Source organism: Mobula hypostoma, chromosome X2, assembly GCF_963921235.1.
Source record: "Mobula hypostoma chromosome X2, sMobHyp1.1, whole genome shotgun sequence".
Taxonomy (NCBI): Eukaryota; Metazoa; Chordata; class Chondrichthyes; order Myliobatiformes; family Myliobatidae; genus Mobula; species Mobula hypostoma.
This window is the reverse complement of record NC_086129.1, coordinates 23891972-23909315: the sequence shown is the minus strand read 5'-3', so window position 1 is coordinate 23909315 and position 17344 is coordinate 23891972. Positions and strand designations below refer to the sequence as shown.

Sequence of the window (17344 nt, the reverse complement as noted above, 5' to 3'; positions counted from 1 at the left end):
TTCCACTCTGTTCATTCTGGACACCTAAGCTCAGAATGCGAATTCCACTTCTGCTCACTGATTGAAATAAATGAGGCATGAGAGTGAATTTCTTTCTTGCTGTGATGGATCAAGTTGTGCTCATTCAGCAGCATTGTGGAAACAGTTTAATAAGTAATCGCTCAAGACTAGCATTTTGCACAACCTTGCAATGATACCATGTGCTCTATTGCCAATGAAGTACGGTCACAGTGTGGCTGCTGTTGGTGATCTGACAAGCAGCAGTGTGATTATCACTGTGTATTTTGTTTTAAACACTCTGGTTGGGTGTATATGTTGATTATTTCACTTGTGAGAGCTGATCCACTTTGCTGAGAAAACATTCCATTGGATATTTAAAAAAGACCTAAGAGAGAAGACACAAACTTGGTTTATCATCTCATCTTAAAGCTGTAATCCCCATCAGTACAGCCTTCCCTTAGCATTGCACTGTGGTGACAGCATAGGATAAGTGTGTGCTATTCCATTATATATTCATTTTATAAAATGTGGCCAGCACTGACGAGGACGCTTTGATTGTTAGACCATAAAACATAGGAGCAGAATTAGGTCATTCCGCCCATCAAATCTGCTCCACCATTCCATCATGGCTGATTAATTATCCCTCTCAACCCCATTTTCCAACCTTCTCCCCGTAACCTTTGACACCTTTAGTAATCAAAAACCTATTAACCTCTGCTTTAAATATACCCAATGAATTGGCCTCCACAGCCTTATGTGGTAATACATTTCGCAGGTTCACCGCCTTCTAGCCGAAGAAATTCCTCCTCAACTCTGTTCTGAATGAATGTCCCTCTATTCTGAGACTGTGCCCGCTGATCCTGGACTCACCCACTATAGGAAACATCATCTCCACGTCCACTCTATCTTGGCCTTTCAAAATTCCATAGCTTTCAGTGAGATCCACCCTTGTTCTTCTAAACTCTAGGCAGTACAGTCCCAGAGCCATCAAATGCTCCTCATATGTTAACGCTGTCATTCCCAGAATCATTCTTGGGAACCTCTTCTGGAGTCTCTCCAATGCCTGCACATCTTTTCTTCTATAAGGGGCCTAAAGCTGCTCACAGTACTCCAAGTGCAACCTGACCAATGCGTTATGAAGCCTCTGTTCTCCCTTTCTCCCTCTGTGAGTAGTGAGCAGCAAGTTTGCGAGGTAACTGTTGGCATGGCCAACGTGGCTGCCTGTGACATATTTAGCACATTATACTCATGGCAGCTAAGGTGAGCTGGTAGTGGAATCAATTGTCAATTAGTCTGCCTTGTCCTGAATGTGTTAATCTTCCAGAAGGCAGGTTACTGTAATTGACTACCTTATAGTACTTGCCAAAATCAAGGTGCTGGAAGGGTCTCGGCTTGAAATGTCGACTGTATATTTGCCTCCATTGATGCTGCCTGGCTTACGAGTTCCTTCAATGTTTTGTATGCATTGTTCAAAATGTCCAGCATCTGCAGAATCTCTTGTGTTGGAGGAACTCAGCAGGTGAGGTAGCAGCTGTGACCATGGTGGAAGAATACAGGGTGTTAATGTGTGAGTGAGAGAATAGATTACAGAGAAACGAAAGGGAGAGTGATGTTGATGATTTTTGCCTTGAGAGTAAACGGTCCCCTATGTTGTAAGGAAATATGGGAAATTGCTTAAACAAATATAGAACACAGCCCATTGGTTGTGAGATCACCTAACTTTGTCTATTGCAGGCTGTTTTCCAACGTTGCAGTTGCATCAGGTTAACAGCTCAGTTTTACATATGCCTGGAGCTGTTTCTAGCATGCCCTTCTGCATTGTCAGTTGAACCAAGATCTCCTTGGCTGAAGATGTTGCAGTGGTGATTACACAGATACACAAGGTGATTAGGCACAGATGTCCCAGCTAAACAGTTGTAGGTGTGGCCAGTCTGGGTTAATCACATGACATTCTTCTTTGCAGTGATGCTGAAAGAAGGTAGTACTGTAACTGACATTGTCCCAGTGATGCTTCAAATACTGCAGTTAGTTTAAAGTTCAAAGTCAATTCATATCAAGATACATACAGGTATATGTCACCATATACTACCTGAGAATTCATTTTCTTGCAGGCATTCACAGTAGAGCAAAGAAATACAATAGAATCAATGAAAAACTGCACACAAAGACTGACAAACAACTAATGTGCAAAAGAAGACAAACTGTACAAATACAAGAAAAACAAAAAAAATTAGGCATTTTTTAGGGCGACACCCTGAGCCCACTATGGTCTTGTCTAGCTTTAAACCTGCTCTCTAATTTACTGAATCAGATGAAAATAGTGTATCAAATCAGATACAACCAAATGAATTATACCTTGACATATCTTCTATAAATGGATGATTTGATATTATACGCTCCTTCAACAGTAAGACTCAAACAATTAATTCAAATAGTAGAACTATTTTCTGAAGATATAAACATGAACTTTGGACTAGATAAGTGTAGAACATTAAACATAAACAAACATGCAATAGAGCTAGCAGAATATAAAACAGAGCAGCAGGGTATAATACAATCGATGGATGAATATGAAACATATAAGTATCTGGGATAGCAACTTGCAAAGAAAATTGATCATAGTGCAATAAAGGGAAAACTTTCAACAGAATTTACTTCAAGGCTGCCAAACAGAGCTTAATAGTAAAAATATAACAAAGGCAATACAGGTTTCCCCCACCATCCGAAGGTAGAGCGTTCCTATGAAACGGTTCGTAAGCCGAAATGTCGTAAAGCGAAGAAGCAATTACCATTTATTTATATGGGAAAATTTTCTGAGCGTTCGCAGACCCAAAAATAACCTACCAAATCATGCCAAATAACACATAAAACCTAAAATAACAGTAACATATACTAAAAGCAGGAATGATATGATAAATACACAGCCTATATAAAGTAGAAATACTTTTCCACAATCATTACTGCACTGTTCTCTGTAGCGAAAATCTCACGCAAGCACCGTCAGCAAAAACTCGGCGCAAGCGCTCTCCAGTAACCTTTAAGCTATGAAGCTGCCAAATCATACCAAATAACACGTAAAAATACACAGCCTATATAAAGTAGAAATAATGTATCTACAGTATAGTATCACTTACCAGAATTGGTTCAGCGCCGAGCACACTGATGATGGTCGCAGGTTGGGGTGGTGCAGTGGCCCCCACCCTCCAGGCTGCCGACCGATATATTGCCGCGAAGCATGCAGGGGTGGCGGTAGCTGGGAGGCACACAGCACATCTTTAAGAAAAAAGCTGAAATAAACATGCTAATTAATTAGGTGCCGCCCGGCACGTAATTGTCGGCCCAGATCAGTGCCGATTTCCAATTGCGTCGTCTCTGATCTGGGCCGACAATTACATGTCGGGCGGCACCTAATTAATTAGCACGTTTATTTTGGCTTTTTTCTTCAAGATGTGCTGTGTGTCTCCCGGCTACTGCTGCATTCTCCACGAATCGGTATCTGTCCGCGGCCTGGGTGTTGGGGTGGTGGGACACTGGGGTGTCATCTCGTCGTCATCTGTTTCTGTTAGAGCAGGCAGCTCATCTTCTCCTATGACTGCCCACCTCGATGTCGAAGGTCGAGGTTTGTAGTCTGCTGTGGCTGATGTGGAAGGCTTGCTTGACTGCTGAGCCTCATGCAGTTTTCTATCATACAGTTCTTTGTAAGGACTCAAACCATCTTGCAAATATCCCCTAAACCTATGTACCCTTTCAAAATTAAAGTCGTACTTTATCATTGCAGCGAAAATCTCATGCAGTTGCTTCATGTTCAGTTGGCTACTGCATTCGGTTTCGATTGTTATCCTTTCTTCTTCCAATTGCATCAGCTCTTCATCTATCAGTTCTTGGTCATGGGATGCCAAAACCTCTTCAACATCATCTTCGTCAGCTTCCACAAGCCAAACTCACTTTGTCCTTGCTTCGTTCACCACGATCGAAACGCTTAATTATGTCTAGTTTTACACTAAGTGTAACACCCTTACGAGCTCTTTTAGGCTTTTCCGATACCATAGAACTCACCTCGCTAACGGCTGCTCACAGGCACGAGTTTAAGCAATGCCGGCTAGAACGTCATTCCGAATCCGGGGAGAGCGGCTGTTCGGGGCGCGAGCTGCCTTTTATCGCGCGCTGCTTTTTTTTCGTAACAGTGAAAACACCTTCTGAAAGCGAAAACAGGGAACTAATGTAGGTCTTTCGTAACAGTGAGGTTTCGTAAAGCGAACGTTCGAAAAGCGGGGGACACCTGTAAACACATTCACTATACCCATATTAACATATTCTTTTGGCAAAATACATTGGTCAAAATGATCTGGAAAATTTACAAAGAAAAATAAGAACTGAAATGACAAATTTTAGAAAACACCATGAACTCTTGAACACACTTAGATTAACACTACCTTGGACAGAAGGAGGAAGAGGAATAACAGACATAAAAAATGTACAGAACAGGCAGGTAAAACTTCTAAGGGTATATTTTCATCAATGAAAACAGGATTCAGCATTCCACTCGAGAATATGCAATTCTGATAAGAAATATACACCACTAAACTTAAATGAAAGCACAACCCAGAAAAATGAAGAAATTATCACTGCAGAAGAAAGAGTTAACCAATGGAGAGCATACTCTTCCATGGAAGACATCTGCACAATTTGAGCAGACTAGATGTCGACAAGGAAACGTTGAACACCTGGCTCAGAGTAGGAGACCTCTTCCCAGAAACAGAGGGTTTCTTATATCAATACAGGACCAGGTGATCAACACAAAAATTTTGAAAGTATGTAAGAAGAGACTAACAAATTCAGGATGATAAATGCAGAAAATGCCAAAAGAAACCAGAAACAATCCAACACACTACAGGATCCTGAAAGAGTTTAATTCATCTGATTCCTTACACAGACATAATCATGTGGTAAACATAATTCACCAAAATCTTGCTTTAAGATACAAACTCATAAAAGACACCATACCTTACTATAAATACAAGCCTGATCCAGTTTTAGAGTCAGAATCCCACAAATTATATTACAACCGATCCATTGTACAGATAGGGCAATCCATAGTTACTATCTGGATATAATATTACAGGATAAACAAGCAAGAAAACTTACTTAATAGATATAGCCATTCCAAATACACACAACATACAGAAATCAATAAGTGAAAAACACCAGAAATATGCAGAATTAAAAGAAGAAATTGAAAGACTTTGGAACATGAACTGGATATACATTGTCCTGATAGTAATATCTACAACTGGTGTCATCCCAAAGTCACTACACAAATAACATTAAACAATTAGGCCTATATCACAATATTTATGTAAATCTCCAGAAACCCACAATACTAAACACCACTAGAATAGTCTTAGAGTTCCTAGCAATTGAGAAATGAGTGTGCTTGGCTATGCCAGTACCTCAGGTTTTACTAGCTTGAGTTGAGAAATTTTTTTTAAGTAACTAAATAAATAATTCTGAGAACACAAGTTATAGAATCCTTGTAGGTGAATCCTTAAGTTGTTTTCAGTGATCAGTTCAGTGTTGAGGTGAGTGAAGTTATCCACGCCGGTTCAGGAACCTGATGGTTGAAGGGTAACAACTATTCCTGAACCTGGCATTTATATCCTATTGGAGTCATCAAATCTATTGTCTTGGCATCGTTGCAGAGAAATCAAAGCAAGGCTTTGTCAGTTTTCAAAAAAAAAATTAAAATAAGATTTATTTGTCACAAGTACTTTGAAACATACAGTGAAATGTGTTTTTTGCATTAACAACCAACACACCCAATGATGTGCTGGGGGCAGCCCAGAAGTGTCACCACACATTCCAGTTTTGGATGTCCCTAAAGTCTTTACAGCCCATGAGAAACCTCTCTGAGTGTAATGCCTGTTGTAATGCAGAGAACTTTCCAGTTATTTTGTGGAGAAGCATCTTCCATAAACAGAAATGTGATCATGAGTTTTTTAATATTAGTTGAGAGATTAATATTGGTTGAGATACCAAGAATTCCCTTTGAAATTCTTTGTGGTGGTGTCTTGGTGGGGGCTTGGTTAACCATCTCATTTGATATCAGAATCTCTGCTGGTGTAACATGCCTTCAGTGATATCCTGATGTGCAAAACCTTAAACTCAGGTCCCTAAAGTGGGACTAAAAACCTCCCACTTCCAATGCAATACTTTATTAACATGTGAAAGGGAAGTAGTTCATTAGGTATATACTGTAGAGTTGTTTCAATACAGTAATTGGTAACTGGTTAATTATCATTATATGTTCCAAGATATAGTGAATAGCTTTTGTTTGCATGACAAATTATTCCATATTTAGGTACATCGATGTAATACAAAAAGGATAAACAATAACAGAATTCTGTATATAGCATAACCACAAGAGATTCTGCAGATGCTGGAAATCCTGAGTAACACACACAAAATGCTGGAGGAACTCAGCAGACAGGGGTGACTATGGAGGGGAATAAACAGTCAATGTTTCAGGCCAAGACCCATCATCAGGACTGTATATAGTGTTACATTTACAGAGAAAGTGCACTGTACTTGGACAACTAAGGTGTAAACAGACAAAGTGCAAAAGGAATTCAAATGTTCTGGGGTGGTGGGGGGACTAGATCAAGTAAGCCTTAATTCATGGGATGAAGAAAACTTAAGTTGAATGATGACAGCGAATAGTTCTACTTTTACCTTTCCTTTTGCATCTTACAGGTGAGTGACAAAGATAGCATCACCGAGGATGGAGAGTTAATTGAGAAGCTGGACATCATCGTGTCCTCTACAAGTGAGGAACCTCTCTTCACAGCCGAGCAGGTAGATCTTCAGAGCCAATAACAAATGCACCCACAGGAACGAAATGAAACGACAACCAAATATTGCCAAATTTACAGGAGAAATCACCCATATCAAAAGCAGCTTTAGTTCATTAGTGCAGCCAGATGCCATGATTCAATACTGCCCATCCTTACAATCTGTCCTTCAATTCAAAGCCCCAGCTGATGCTTCACTCTTCAGTCTGTGAGGTTATAGGCATAGTTACTGGTGTAATTCAAAGGCCTGGATGACTGATCTGAAGGTATTTTTAAATTCAAGATTCAAGGTTGTTTACTGTTATTCTTCAGTATACAGATGTAAAGAAGAGCGAAGTGATTGTTACTCCAGATCTTTTGCAACATTTAAAAAAAGCACAATAAGCAGAAAGAACACAATAAAGATAAATACATAAGGTTATCTTATATACACAGGGTGGTTGTATGTACATAAAGGGATGCTAGGTACAGGAGTGCCTGTGCACAAGATGACTCTGACAGGAAATGATAAAGTAGTGGTGGTTACGGGTGTGGAGGGGTGGGTTAGCGGGCGGAGGTGTTGAGCAGCCTGACGGCTTGGGGGAAGTAACTGTTTTTGTGTTTGGTAGTCCCACTGTGGATGCTACGCGGCCTCTTCCCTGATTGGAATGGGACAAACATTCAATGAGCAGAGTGCGTGGGATCTTTTATGATATTGCTGCCTTTTTCCAGCACCCCTCTGTATATACGTGTGAGCAGGCTGGTGCTGGCGGTGTGCTGGACAGTTTTAACCACCAGTTGTAGTGCCTTCCTGTCCACCACAGTGCATTTCCTGCACCATGCAGTGATGCAGCTTGTTAGGATGCTCGCAAATGTGCATTTGTAGATGGTCGTGAGTACTGGTGTGCATAGTCCAGCAATAACCCCACCACAGCAGCTTGGACTCAAATACAAGCCAGCGAACCGAATAGTCTGTTGTGATAAGATTTAAAATGGTGATGATGATAAAATACTGTTGTTACATATAAAGTGGTTGTTAAGTAACCAAAAGAGAAGAGGATCTGCTGCTCTAAGTTCAAGCCACTGAGTTGAACATTAGTTTGGGGCTGATATAAAATGCTGGGCTAAATAGTAACAACCACATGCTATAAAGAAGTGATAAAAGCCCAGTGAAGCAACACTCTCTCTGAAAGCCGGAGGTGGGACAGAAATACTACTCAGCCATCATTGTTCATGAGATTGGCATGTGAGATGGAGGGTTGATTCTGGTATATTAATGAAATTCCATCCTCAATCATTAACTAAGAAGAGGAAACCATTTCGATCCAAGCTAGCGTAAGGGCTGAGAATGGCGAACACAAGAGAAATCCAAAGCAACACACACAAAATGCTAGAGGGACTCAGGTCAGGCAGCGATTGTGGAGGAAATTGCTCCATCAGGTCAGGACAGATAAGAAGCCTTTTATATATGCACAGTGGAGAGTATCCTGACTGCTGGCATGGAAACAACATGCCTAAGAATGGAAAAGCCTACAAAAAGTAGGCCCTACCTCCGAGCACACCTACAGGGAGTGCTGCCACAAGAAAGCAGTACCCATTACCAAGGACCCCCACCATCCAGGCCATGTTCTTTTCTCACTGCTGTCATTGGGAAGGAGGTACAGGGGTCTGAGGTCCCATACCACTAGGCTCACGAACAGTTGTTAACCTTCAATCATCAGGCTCCTGAACCAACATGGGCAATTTCACTCACCTCAACTCTGAACTGATTCCACAACCTATGGACTCTCTTTCAAGGACTCTACAAATCATCTTCTCAGTATTATCTATCTATCCTCCAGCATTTTAAAAGTATGTTGCTTTGGATTTCCACAATCTGCAGATTTTCCTGAGTTTGTTATCTTGCTACTTAAAGTTAAGTTCAAGGAAAGTTCAAAGTACATTTATTATCAATATATGTATACTATATACTGTACAACCTTGAGATTCGTCTCCTTACAGGCAGCCACAAAACCAAGAAACCCAATAGAATCCAAAAAAAAGAAGACCATCAAACACCCAATGTGCATGGGGAAAAAATACAAATCATGCAACCATTAAAAGTAGGCAAATAACCAATTAACATTCAGAACTGTAAGTGACTCCACAGCTACAAAGCCAGTCGCAGCCAATCTGAGAGCCTGTTAGATGGAGGCCACAGCCTTAGTTCAGCACAGAGATGAGTAAACCTCGCTGAGCAGTGAGCTGAACACCGGCTCACTGCTCTGCTCTGGTCCTGACACCCCTGACCTTTTCAATTTGGCCCGGCGCTTAAATCAGCCAAAAAGCAGGCAGTTTCTCACCCTCAGACTCGAACCCTGCTTGCTTCGATACGCTCTCAGGCCCAGGACCCACTGCCTCAACTTGGTTCTGCCACCTAAAACACCTCTCCACTCCAGCAGCCAAACACTGGTTCATGAGCCGGGGCCCCGCCACCTCGATCCAGCCCATATACGCCACGGTGCAACTGTCCTGCACCCTCAATACTTCAGCTCACACTGCAAAAATGCCTGGTCATACAACGATTCAGAAGCTCGACTCCGAAAGGGAAGTTACAGGCCATTGACTGCAGTGATTGCTTTCAAGAAAAAGTGTGATTAATAAAGCTGTTAATAGTTGTGTTTGCTGCCAGCAAGTTATCTCTGTGCTTCAACAGTGCTATCTTATTTATTCATTTTTGTACTTGCAGTTTGTCTTCTTTTGCACATTTCTTGGTTGTCAGTTTTTGTTGTCATAGAGTCATAGAAACGTACGGCACAGAAACAGGCCCTTCACCCATCTAGTCCATGGTGAACCATTTAAACTGCCTACTCCCAATTGATCTGCACCGGGACTGTAGCCCTCTATCCATGTACCTATCCCTCCCATCCATGTACCTATCCAGACTTCTCTTAAACCTTGAAATTGAGCTCGCATGCACCACTTGTGCCAGCAGCTCATTCCACACTCTCACGATCCCCTGAGTGAAGAAGTTTCCCCTCAGGTTCCCCTTAAACTTTTCATCTTTCACCTTTAACCCATGACCTCTAGTTGTAGTCCCACCCAACATACATCAGTAGCAAAAGCCAGCTTGCATTTACCCTATCTATACCCCTCATAACTTTGTATACCTCTATCAAATCTCCCCTCGATTGTCTACATTCCAGGGAATACAGTTCTAACCTATTCAATCTTTCCTTATAACTAAGATCCTCCAGTCCCAGCAACATCTTGTAAATTTTCTCTGTACTCTTTTAACCTTATTTATGTCTTTCCTGTAGGCAAGTGACCAAAACTGCACACGATACTCCACATTAGGCCTCACCATTGTCTTACGCAACTTCAACCTAACATCCCATCTGCTGTACTCAATACTTTCATTTCTGAAGGCCAAAGTGGCAAAATCTTTCTTTACCATCCTATCTACCTGTGCTGCCACTTCCAATGAATTATTGACCTGTATTCCCAGATCCCTTTGTCCTACTGCATTCCTCAGTGCCTTACCATTTACTGTGCAAAACCTACCATAGTTGGTCCTACCAAAGTGCAACACCGTCTGCAGTAAATTCTATCTGCCATTTTTCAGCCCTATTTTTCCACTGGTCCAGATTCCACTACAAGCTCTGATAGTCTTCCTCATTGTCCACTTCGCCCCCAACCTTGGTGTCATCTGCAAATTTGCTGATTCAGTTCACCACATTGTCATCTAGAACACTGGTACAAATGACAAACAACAATGGACCCAGTGCCGATCCCTGCGGCACTCCATTAGTCACAGACCCTCAGTCAGAGAAGTAACCATCTGCTTCTCCCACAAAGCCAATGTCTAATCCAAATTACTACCTCATCTTGAATGCTGAGAGTCTGAAACTTCTTGACCAAACTCCCATGCAGGACTTTGTCAAATGCCTTGCTAAAACCCAGATAGACAAATGCCTTGCCTCATTAACTTTCCTAGTAACTTCTTTGAAAAAACTCTATTAGATTGATTGGATAGAACTTACCATGCACAATGCTATGCTGACTATCTCTAATCAGTCCATGTCTATTCAAATACTCATATATCCGGTCCCTTAGAATACCTTCCAATAACTTTCCCAACACTGATGTCAGGCTCACCGGCCTGTAATTTCCTGGATTATTTTTAGAGCCTTTCTTAAACAGCGGAACAACATTAGCTATCCTCTGGTACCTCACCTGTTACTAAGGATGATTTAAACATTTCTGCTGGGCCCCTGCAGTTTCTGATCTTGCCTCCAACAGGGTCCGAGGAAACACCTTGTCAGACCCTGGGGACTTATCCACCTTAATTTGCCTCAAGACAGCAAACACCACCTCCTCTGTAACCTGTACGGGGTCCATGATCTCGCTGCTGGTTTGCCTCACTTCTATAGACTCTGACCATCTCCCAAGTAAATTCTGATACAAAAAAAATCGATTTCAGATCATCCCCATCTCTTTTGGTTCCATGCATAAATTACCATTCTGATCTTCTAGAGCACCAGTTTGTCCTTTTTTATCCTTTTGCTCTTAACATATCTGTAGAATCCCTTAGGATTCTCCTTTACCTTGTCTGCTAGGGCAACCTCATGCCTTCTTTTAGCCCTCCTGATTTCTTTCTTCAGTGTTCTCTTGCATTTCTTATACTCCATAAGTACCTCATTTGTTCCTACCTGCCTATACCTGCTATGCACCTCCTATTTTTTTTTCTTTCCCAGGGCCTCATTATTTCTCAAACACCAAGGTTCCCTAAACCTGTTAGCTTTACCTTTTATTCTGACAGGTACATAAAAGCTCTGTGCTCTCAAAATTCCACTTTTGCAGGCCTCCCACTTACCAAGTACACCTTTGCTGAAAAACAGCCTGTCCCAGTCCACATTTGCCAGATCCCTTCTGATAAAATCAAAACTGGTCTTTCTCCAATTTAGAATCTCAACCTGTGGGACAAACCCATCTTTTTCAATACTTACTTTGAAACAAAGGGCATTGTGATCACTAGATGCAAAGTGTTCCTCTACACAAACTTCTGTCACCTGCCTTGTCTCATTCCCTAACAGCAGATCCAGTACTGCACACTCTCTTGTTGGCTCCAGTCAATATGTAGAAAGTTAAAATCACCTAGTAGCAACCTTATGTTTTTTGCAACAGTCTGTGATCTCTCAACAAATTTGTTTCTCCAAATCCCGTAGACTGTAGGGTGGTCCGTAATATAGTCCCATTAAAATGGTCATACCTTTCTTATTCCTCAGTTCCACCCATAAAGCTTCAATAGTTGAATTCTCCAGTCTGTCCTGATTGATCACTGCCGTGACATTTTCCCTGACACCACCCCTCCCCCTTAATCCCTCCCATTCTGTCGTGTCTAAAACACCAGAACCATGGAATATTGAGCTGCTCGTCATGCCCCTCCAGCAACCAAGTTTCACTAATGGCTGCAATATCTTAATTCCATGTGTTGATCCATGCCCTGAGCTCATCTGCACTTCCTACAATACTTGCATTGAAATATACACAGCTCAGAACATTAGCCACACCAACTCAACCTTTTGAGTCCTGACTTTGTCTGAGGTCTTAACAACATCTGTCTCCACAACCTCTCCACTATCTGTTCTGGCACTCTGGTTTAACCCCACCCCCACGCACCACTAGCAAACCTTCCCGCCTTGATATTAGTCCCCCTCCAGTTCAAGTGCAAACCATCTCTTCTATACAGGTCCAACCTTTCCTGGAAGAAAGCCCAATGATCCAAAAATTTGATGCCTTCCCTCCTATGCCAATTCCTTAGGCACATGTTAAACTGTATGATCTTCCTACTTATGGCCTCACTAGCACATGACATGTGTAGCAATCCTGACATCACTATTCTGGAACTCCTGCCCATTAACTTAGCACCTAACACTCTGAATTCCCCATGCAGAACCTCATCCCTCTTCCTACCCATGTCATTGGTACCTGCATGGACCATGACCGGTGGTGCTTACCCTCCCACTTAAGACAGCTGAGGACTCAATCCGAGATGTCCTGGAAGCCTGGCACCTTGGAAGCAACATGCCATCTGGGAATCTCGATCTTGTCCACAGAATCTTTTTTTTGTTCCCCTAACTAATGCATCCCCTATCACCACATCTCTCCCCTTCCCTTCCGAGTCACAGAGACAGTCTCAGTGCCAGAGGCCTGACCGTTGTAACTTTCCTCTGCTAGGTCACCACTCCCAACAGTATCCAAAGTGATATACATGTTGATCAGGGGGATGGCCACAGTGGCACCCTGTGCTGGCTGCCTAACCCCTTTCTCCTTCCTGACTGTCACCCAGTCTCCTGTGCCCAGCACCTTGAGTGTAACTACCTATTTATATGTCCTCTCTATCACCCCCTCAGCCTCCTGAATGATCCGGAGTTCATCCAGTTCCAGCTCCAACGCCTTAATACAGATTGTTAGAAGCTGCAGCTGGACGCACTTCTCCCAGATGTGGTCGTCAGGGACACTGGCGCTCTCCCTGCCTTCCCACATCCCACAAGAGGAGCATTCAGCTATCTTGCCTGGCATCCCTATTGTTCTAATTACAAATATAAAGGAGGAAACGATAAATTAACTGGGGGTAAAATATCTACCTACTGCTTTTTCGCCTCTCCTTGTTGAAGCCTCTCAAACTTCCAGTCACTGATTGGCTGCTGCGCAAAACACCAAAGTGCTGCAAATTGATGCTTTATGTACCCACTCGGTGAACCTGAGTGAATTACATCTTCTCATGCTTTTCATTGCTGATTGCCACTGCTCAAAACACCAAATTGCCGCGAATTGATGCTTTATGTACTCAATCAGTGAACCTGAGTGAGGTATGTCCTCTCACACTTCGGGTCGCTGATTGGCCGCTGCTCAAAACCCCCAACTGCCACGAATCGATGCCTTACGTACTCAATTAGTGAATGTGAGTGAGCTATGTCCTCTCACATTTCAGATCGCTGATTGGCGCTGCTCAAAACACCAAACTGCCGCAAATCGATGCCTTGTGTACTTAATCGACATACCTGAGTGAGCTACATCGTCTCACGCTTCCGACCGCTGATTGCCGCTGCTCTGTGTAGTGTTTCATTGGTTCTGTTGTATTTCTTTGTTCTTCTGTGAATGCCTGCAAGAAAATGAATCTCGGAGTAGTATATGGTGACATATATGTACTTTGATAATAAACTTACTTTGAACTTTGAGGTCATAGGTTGTCTTTGGTATCCATGATGTGGCTGTGGAAGAGGCCTGTCACTGTCATATTGGATGGCTAAACTTATTTTGCTTAAGTTTGCTCAGGTCATAGCACAAGGGTGAGTAGTGTTTCATTGAGAGGAACACCAGAAGAAAAAAAAGAGCTCTTGAACAACTACAGACAAAATGAAAATAGAGGAACAAAGGCTAATGGCTAGAATCTTGAAAGTAAAATTCTAAGTGATGATGTGAGACTTTTGTTACAGAAACCACTGTAGTACAACTTTCATTCCAGCACAGGATTAACTGGAACTAGAATGCATATAACTCTGCCTGAGTCCATAGCACACCTGACAATGCATCTACTCATTGACCTCGCAGTCAACTTCAGAAAGTCACAGAGTTCTTTGAGAGGAATAAAAATGACAATTGAAAAGAATTGAAGGTTGCAGAATCTCTGGGATTAGCATCATGTGATCACCCCACAGGTCATTGAGGAGATTGAAGAAATGATGCAGAATTCCCCTGACCCTGAAGTTGAAGAGACTCCATCACAATCCGACAAGCTCTCTGTCCTCTCGCTGGAGGTCCAAGCATTGAAACCACCCACCTGCAGTAACAATAACATTCTGACAGAAGGTAAGGTTTCAGCATATTGATGTTACATTGGAGATGGGGACAAACCCCCATCTCCCATGATTTACTGAAAATTGGCTAGATTGATAGGTTAAGAGTAGTCCAGATGTACACACCTCACGATTGCAGGCTCCTTTTATACTGCATATGTAGGCAGTTTACTCACGTTTTGCTCACAAGGAGTTATAGAATAAAAATGTAAAATAGGAGGGACCATTTAACCCAAGCCTTGTTCATTAGATTCAATGAGACCATAGCTAATCTGCATTTTATCTCATTATTTCCTGTCTCTTAATGCCCTTACCTAACAAAAGAGAAATGTAAAAGTCATAAGGATGAACACCTTCAAGATCATCAGAACTAATCCTTAGTTCACTTTGATCAGTGGGGAAGTTTCAAACTACCAATCGAAACAGCATGCCTCGTATGAGAGAAGTGCTTGAGAAAGTTTGATTCCTTTTGTTTTCATAAGGCAGAATTTAAAAAAGATTAATTCTATTTACATCCAATTTTAGGACACTTTTCTCACATCTGTGTGTTTGAAGAAATAGACCATCCAGTCCATTGTTTTTAAAAAAAACAGAGAATGCTGTAAATACTTGGCAGATCAGGCAGCATACCAAGAGTGAGAAAACTTAACAATTCAGATCAAGGGAGATGATTATCATTGAAACACATTAACACTGCTTCTCTCTCCACAAGTGGTACTTGACCTGCTAAGTGTTACCGGCATTTCTATTTTTATTTCGGGATCTGCAGTATCTCTTGCTTTTCAAATACTATGTAACCCATCATGCATGATTCTGTAGCTAGGTCACTCCTTATCCCTGTGAAGGACAATGTGATTAAAGTATAAAGATGTGGAAACAGCTTAATGAGGGAACTTTGTAGACTGAAAAACATCTAAGAGTTCCTGGCTCCAGGTCAGAATGTAGATGTATCATGATGTACACTTGCCAGAATGATCTGGTTACTGTGGAATTTAAATGTATGCTATTGACGTTTTCACACTTAGGTGCTCTCAACCTGATGGAAAACTCCATCTTTTAAGGGTTAAAATATGATTGAGGAAATTCATACATTTTATACAGATAATTATTGGTGTCCAGGTGTGAGTTACTGACTAGAATTTGACTGAGTGATCATAACACCACCTGAGCTAAGGAAGGCATCACAGATGAGCATGTAGTAGAACTGCTACCTCGCTGCTCAGCAGCCCGGGTTCACCCTACAAACTACCATTTACCTGCACACCAGTGGCAATCCATGGTGGCCAAGTACCAACTAACATATCTTTGGGATGTGGGAGTGATCCAGGAACCCTGGAAGGCAACTGTTCTCCCTGTGTGGCTATCTTCCTAGAATTCGGATCTCCTCCCACATTCCAAAGACATACATGTTGGCAGGTTAGCTGGCTGCAGTAAATTGTCCCGAGTGTGTATGGAGCTGAATAGAAGGTGGGAAGAATAAAATGGAATTAGAGGAGGACTGCCGTAAATGAGTGCTTGATGTTCAGTGCAGACTTGGCAGGCTGTAGTGTTATATTTTGTAACTTCAAAACATTAAACTAATTCAAAGGAAAAGAAGAGAGCTGGGAATGTGAGTCTAACTGCGGGTTTACTTTAAGCGAGGTGTGCATGTATCGCGTGGTAGCGTGAGGACGTATACAATTCGTGTATTTATATATATATAGCCTGTAATTAGTTATTTAAATGAATAAGAATATTTAATATAACAATGTACATTTAAGATTACTCAAATATTGCTGAAATATTAAATACACAACACTCCTTCCTGTTTAGCTATGAGCTCCAACTCAATGGAGAATGCATCTCAACTATATACACAGTATACTATATAGTACAACTACTATATACAGACATCCACAACATAGTAAATTGTCCCATTCAGCTCTAAAGAGTTAATTGCTATGGAGGCTTTCTAACTCTTGTTGGGTAATGTTTTTCTTGATAGGGAGAGGGTGGGGGATTACTGCTTGGCAGGTGAGACTTGTGTCTGTGAAACAATCTCAGGTTCTGGGGTCTCCTCCATGGTGGTTGTAGGAGTTAACACTGAGATTAAAAGGGTGCATCTGACAGCGGTAGCCACCTTTCTTATTCTTGCTTTTTCTTCTCGTTTGTGCAATCTTGATCTTGGGAAGGTGTTTAGTTCACTGGATGATGTGGATCATAATGTGTCAGTACAGTGTCTGACATCGCCATTTCGCTTGCCTTTTTGAAAGCCACTTCACACTGCCTTGTTGATTAGCATTTCTTTCTATGTGCAGTAATGAGATCAAGGGTGGAGTACAGTAACCAGGTTTGCCAAGAACCTGTTATAGTAGTTGACAGATCCTAAAAAGAACTGCAACCTTTGGCCTTGGGGCATCCATCACTGCTTAAATATTCTCAGCACATTTGTGTAATCCTTGTGTGTCAATAGTGTGACCACAGTAGGTGATGCTTGGTTTAAAGACTTCACATTTTTTGTGTCATACTCTGAGCCCATAATCTTCTAATCTTTTGAACACTGTCTTGAGATTTATTTTGGAGATGTTCCTTGTCATCCTTGCCAGTAACAATGATGTCATCCAGGTAACACTGAGTACCTGGGTGGCCTTGTAGCACCTGGTCCAAAGCTTTCTGCCAGAGTACAGGTGCAGATGC

General features: G+C 41.8%; 1 protein-coding gene across 1 annotated transcript in view; it reads left to right on the top strand.

Moving 5' to 3' along the window:
* The window catches only part of fez1 (fasciculation and elongation protein zeta 1 (zygin I)), a 76743-nt gene that overhangs the window by 42059 nt on the left and 17340 nt on the right, over positions 1-17344 (top strand). The window contains exons 3-4 of the mRNA XM_063038446.1: positions 6751-6852; positions 14531-14681. Coding sequence (XP_062894516.1) covers positions 6751-6852; positions 14531-14681 — 253 coding nt within the window. The remainder of the gene's footprint in view (positions 1-6750; positions 6853-14530; positions 14682-17344) is intronic.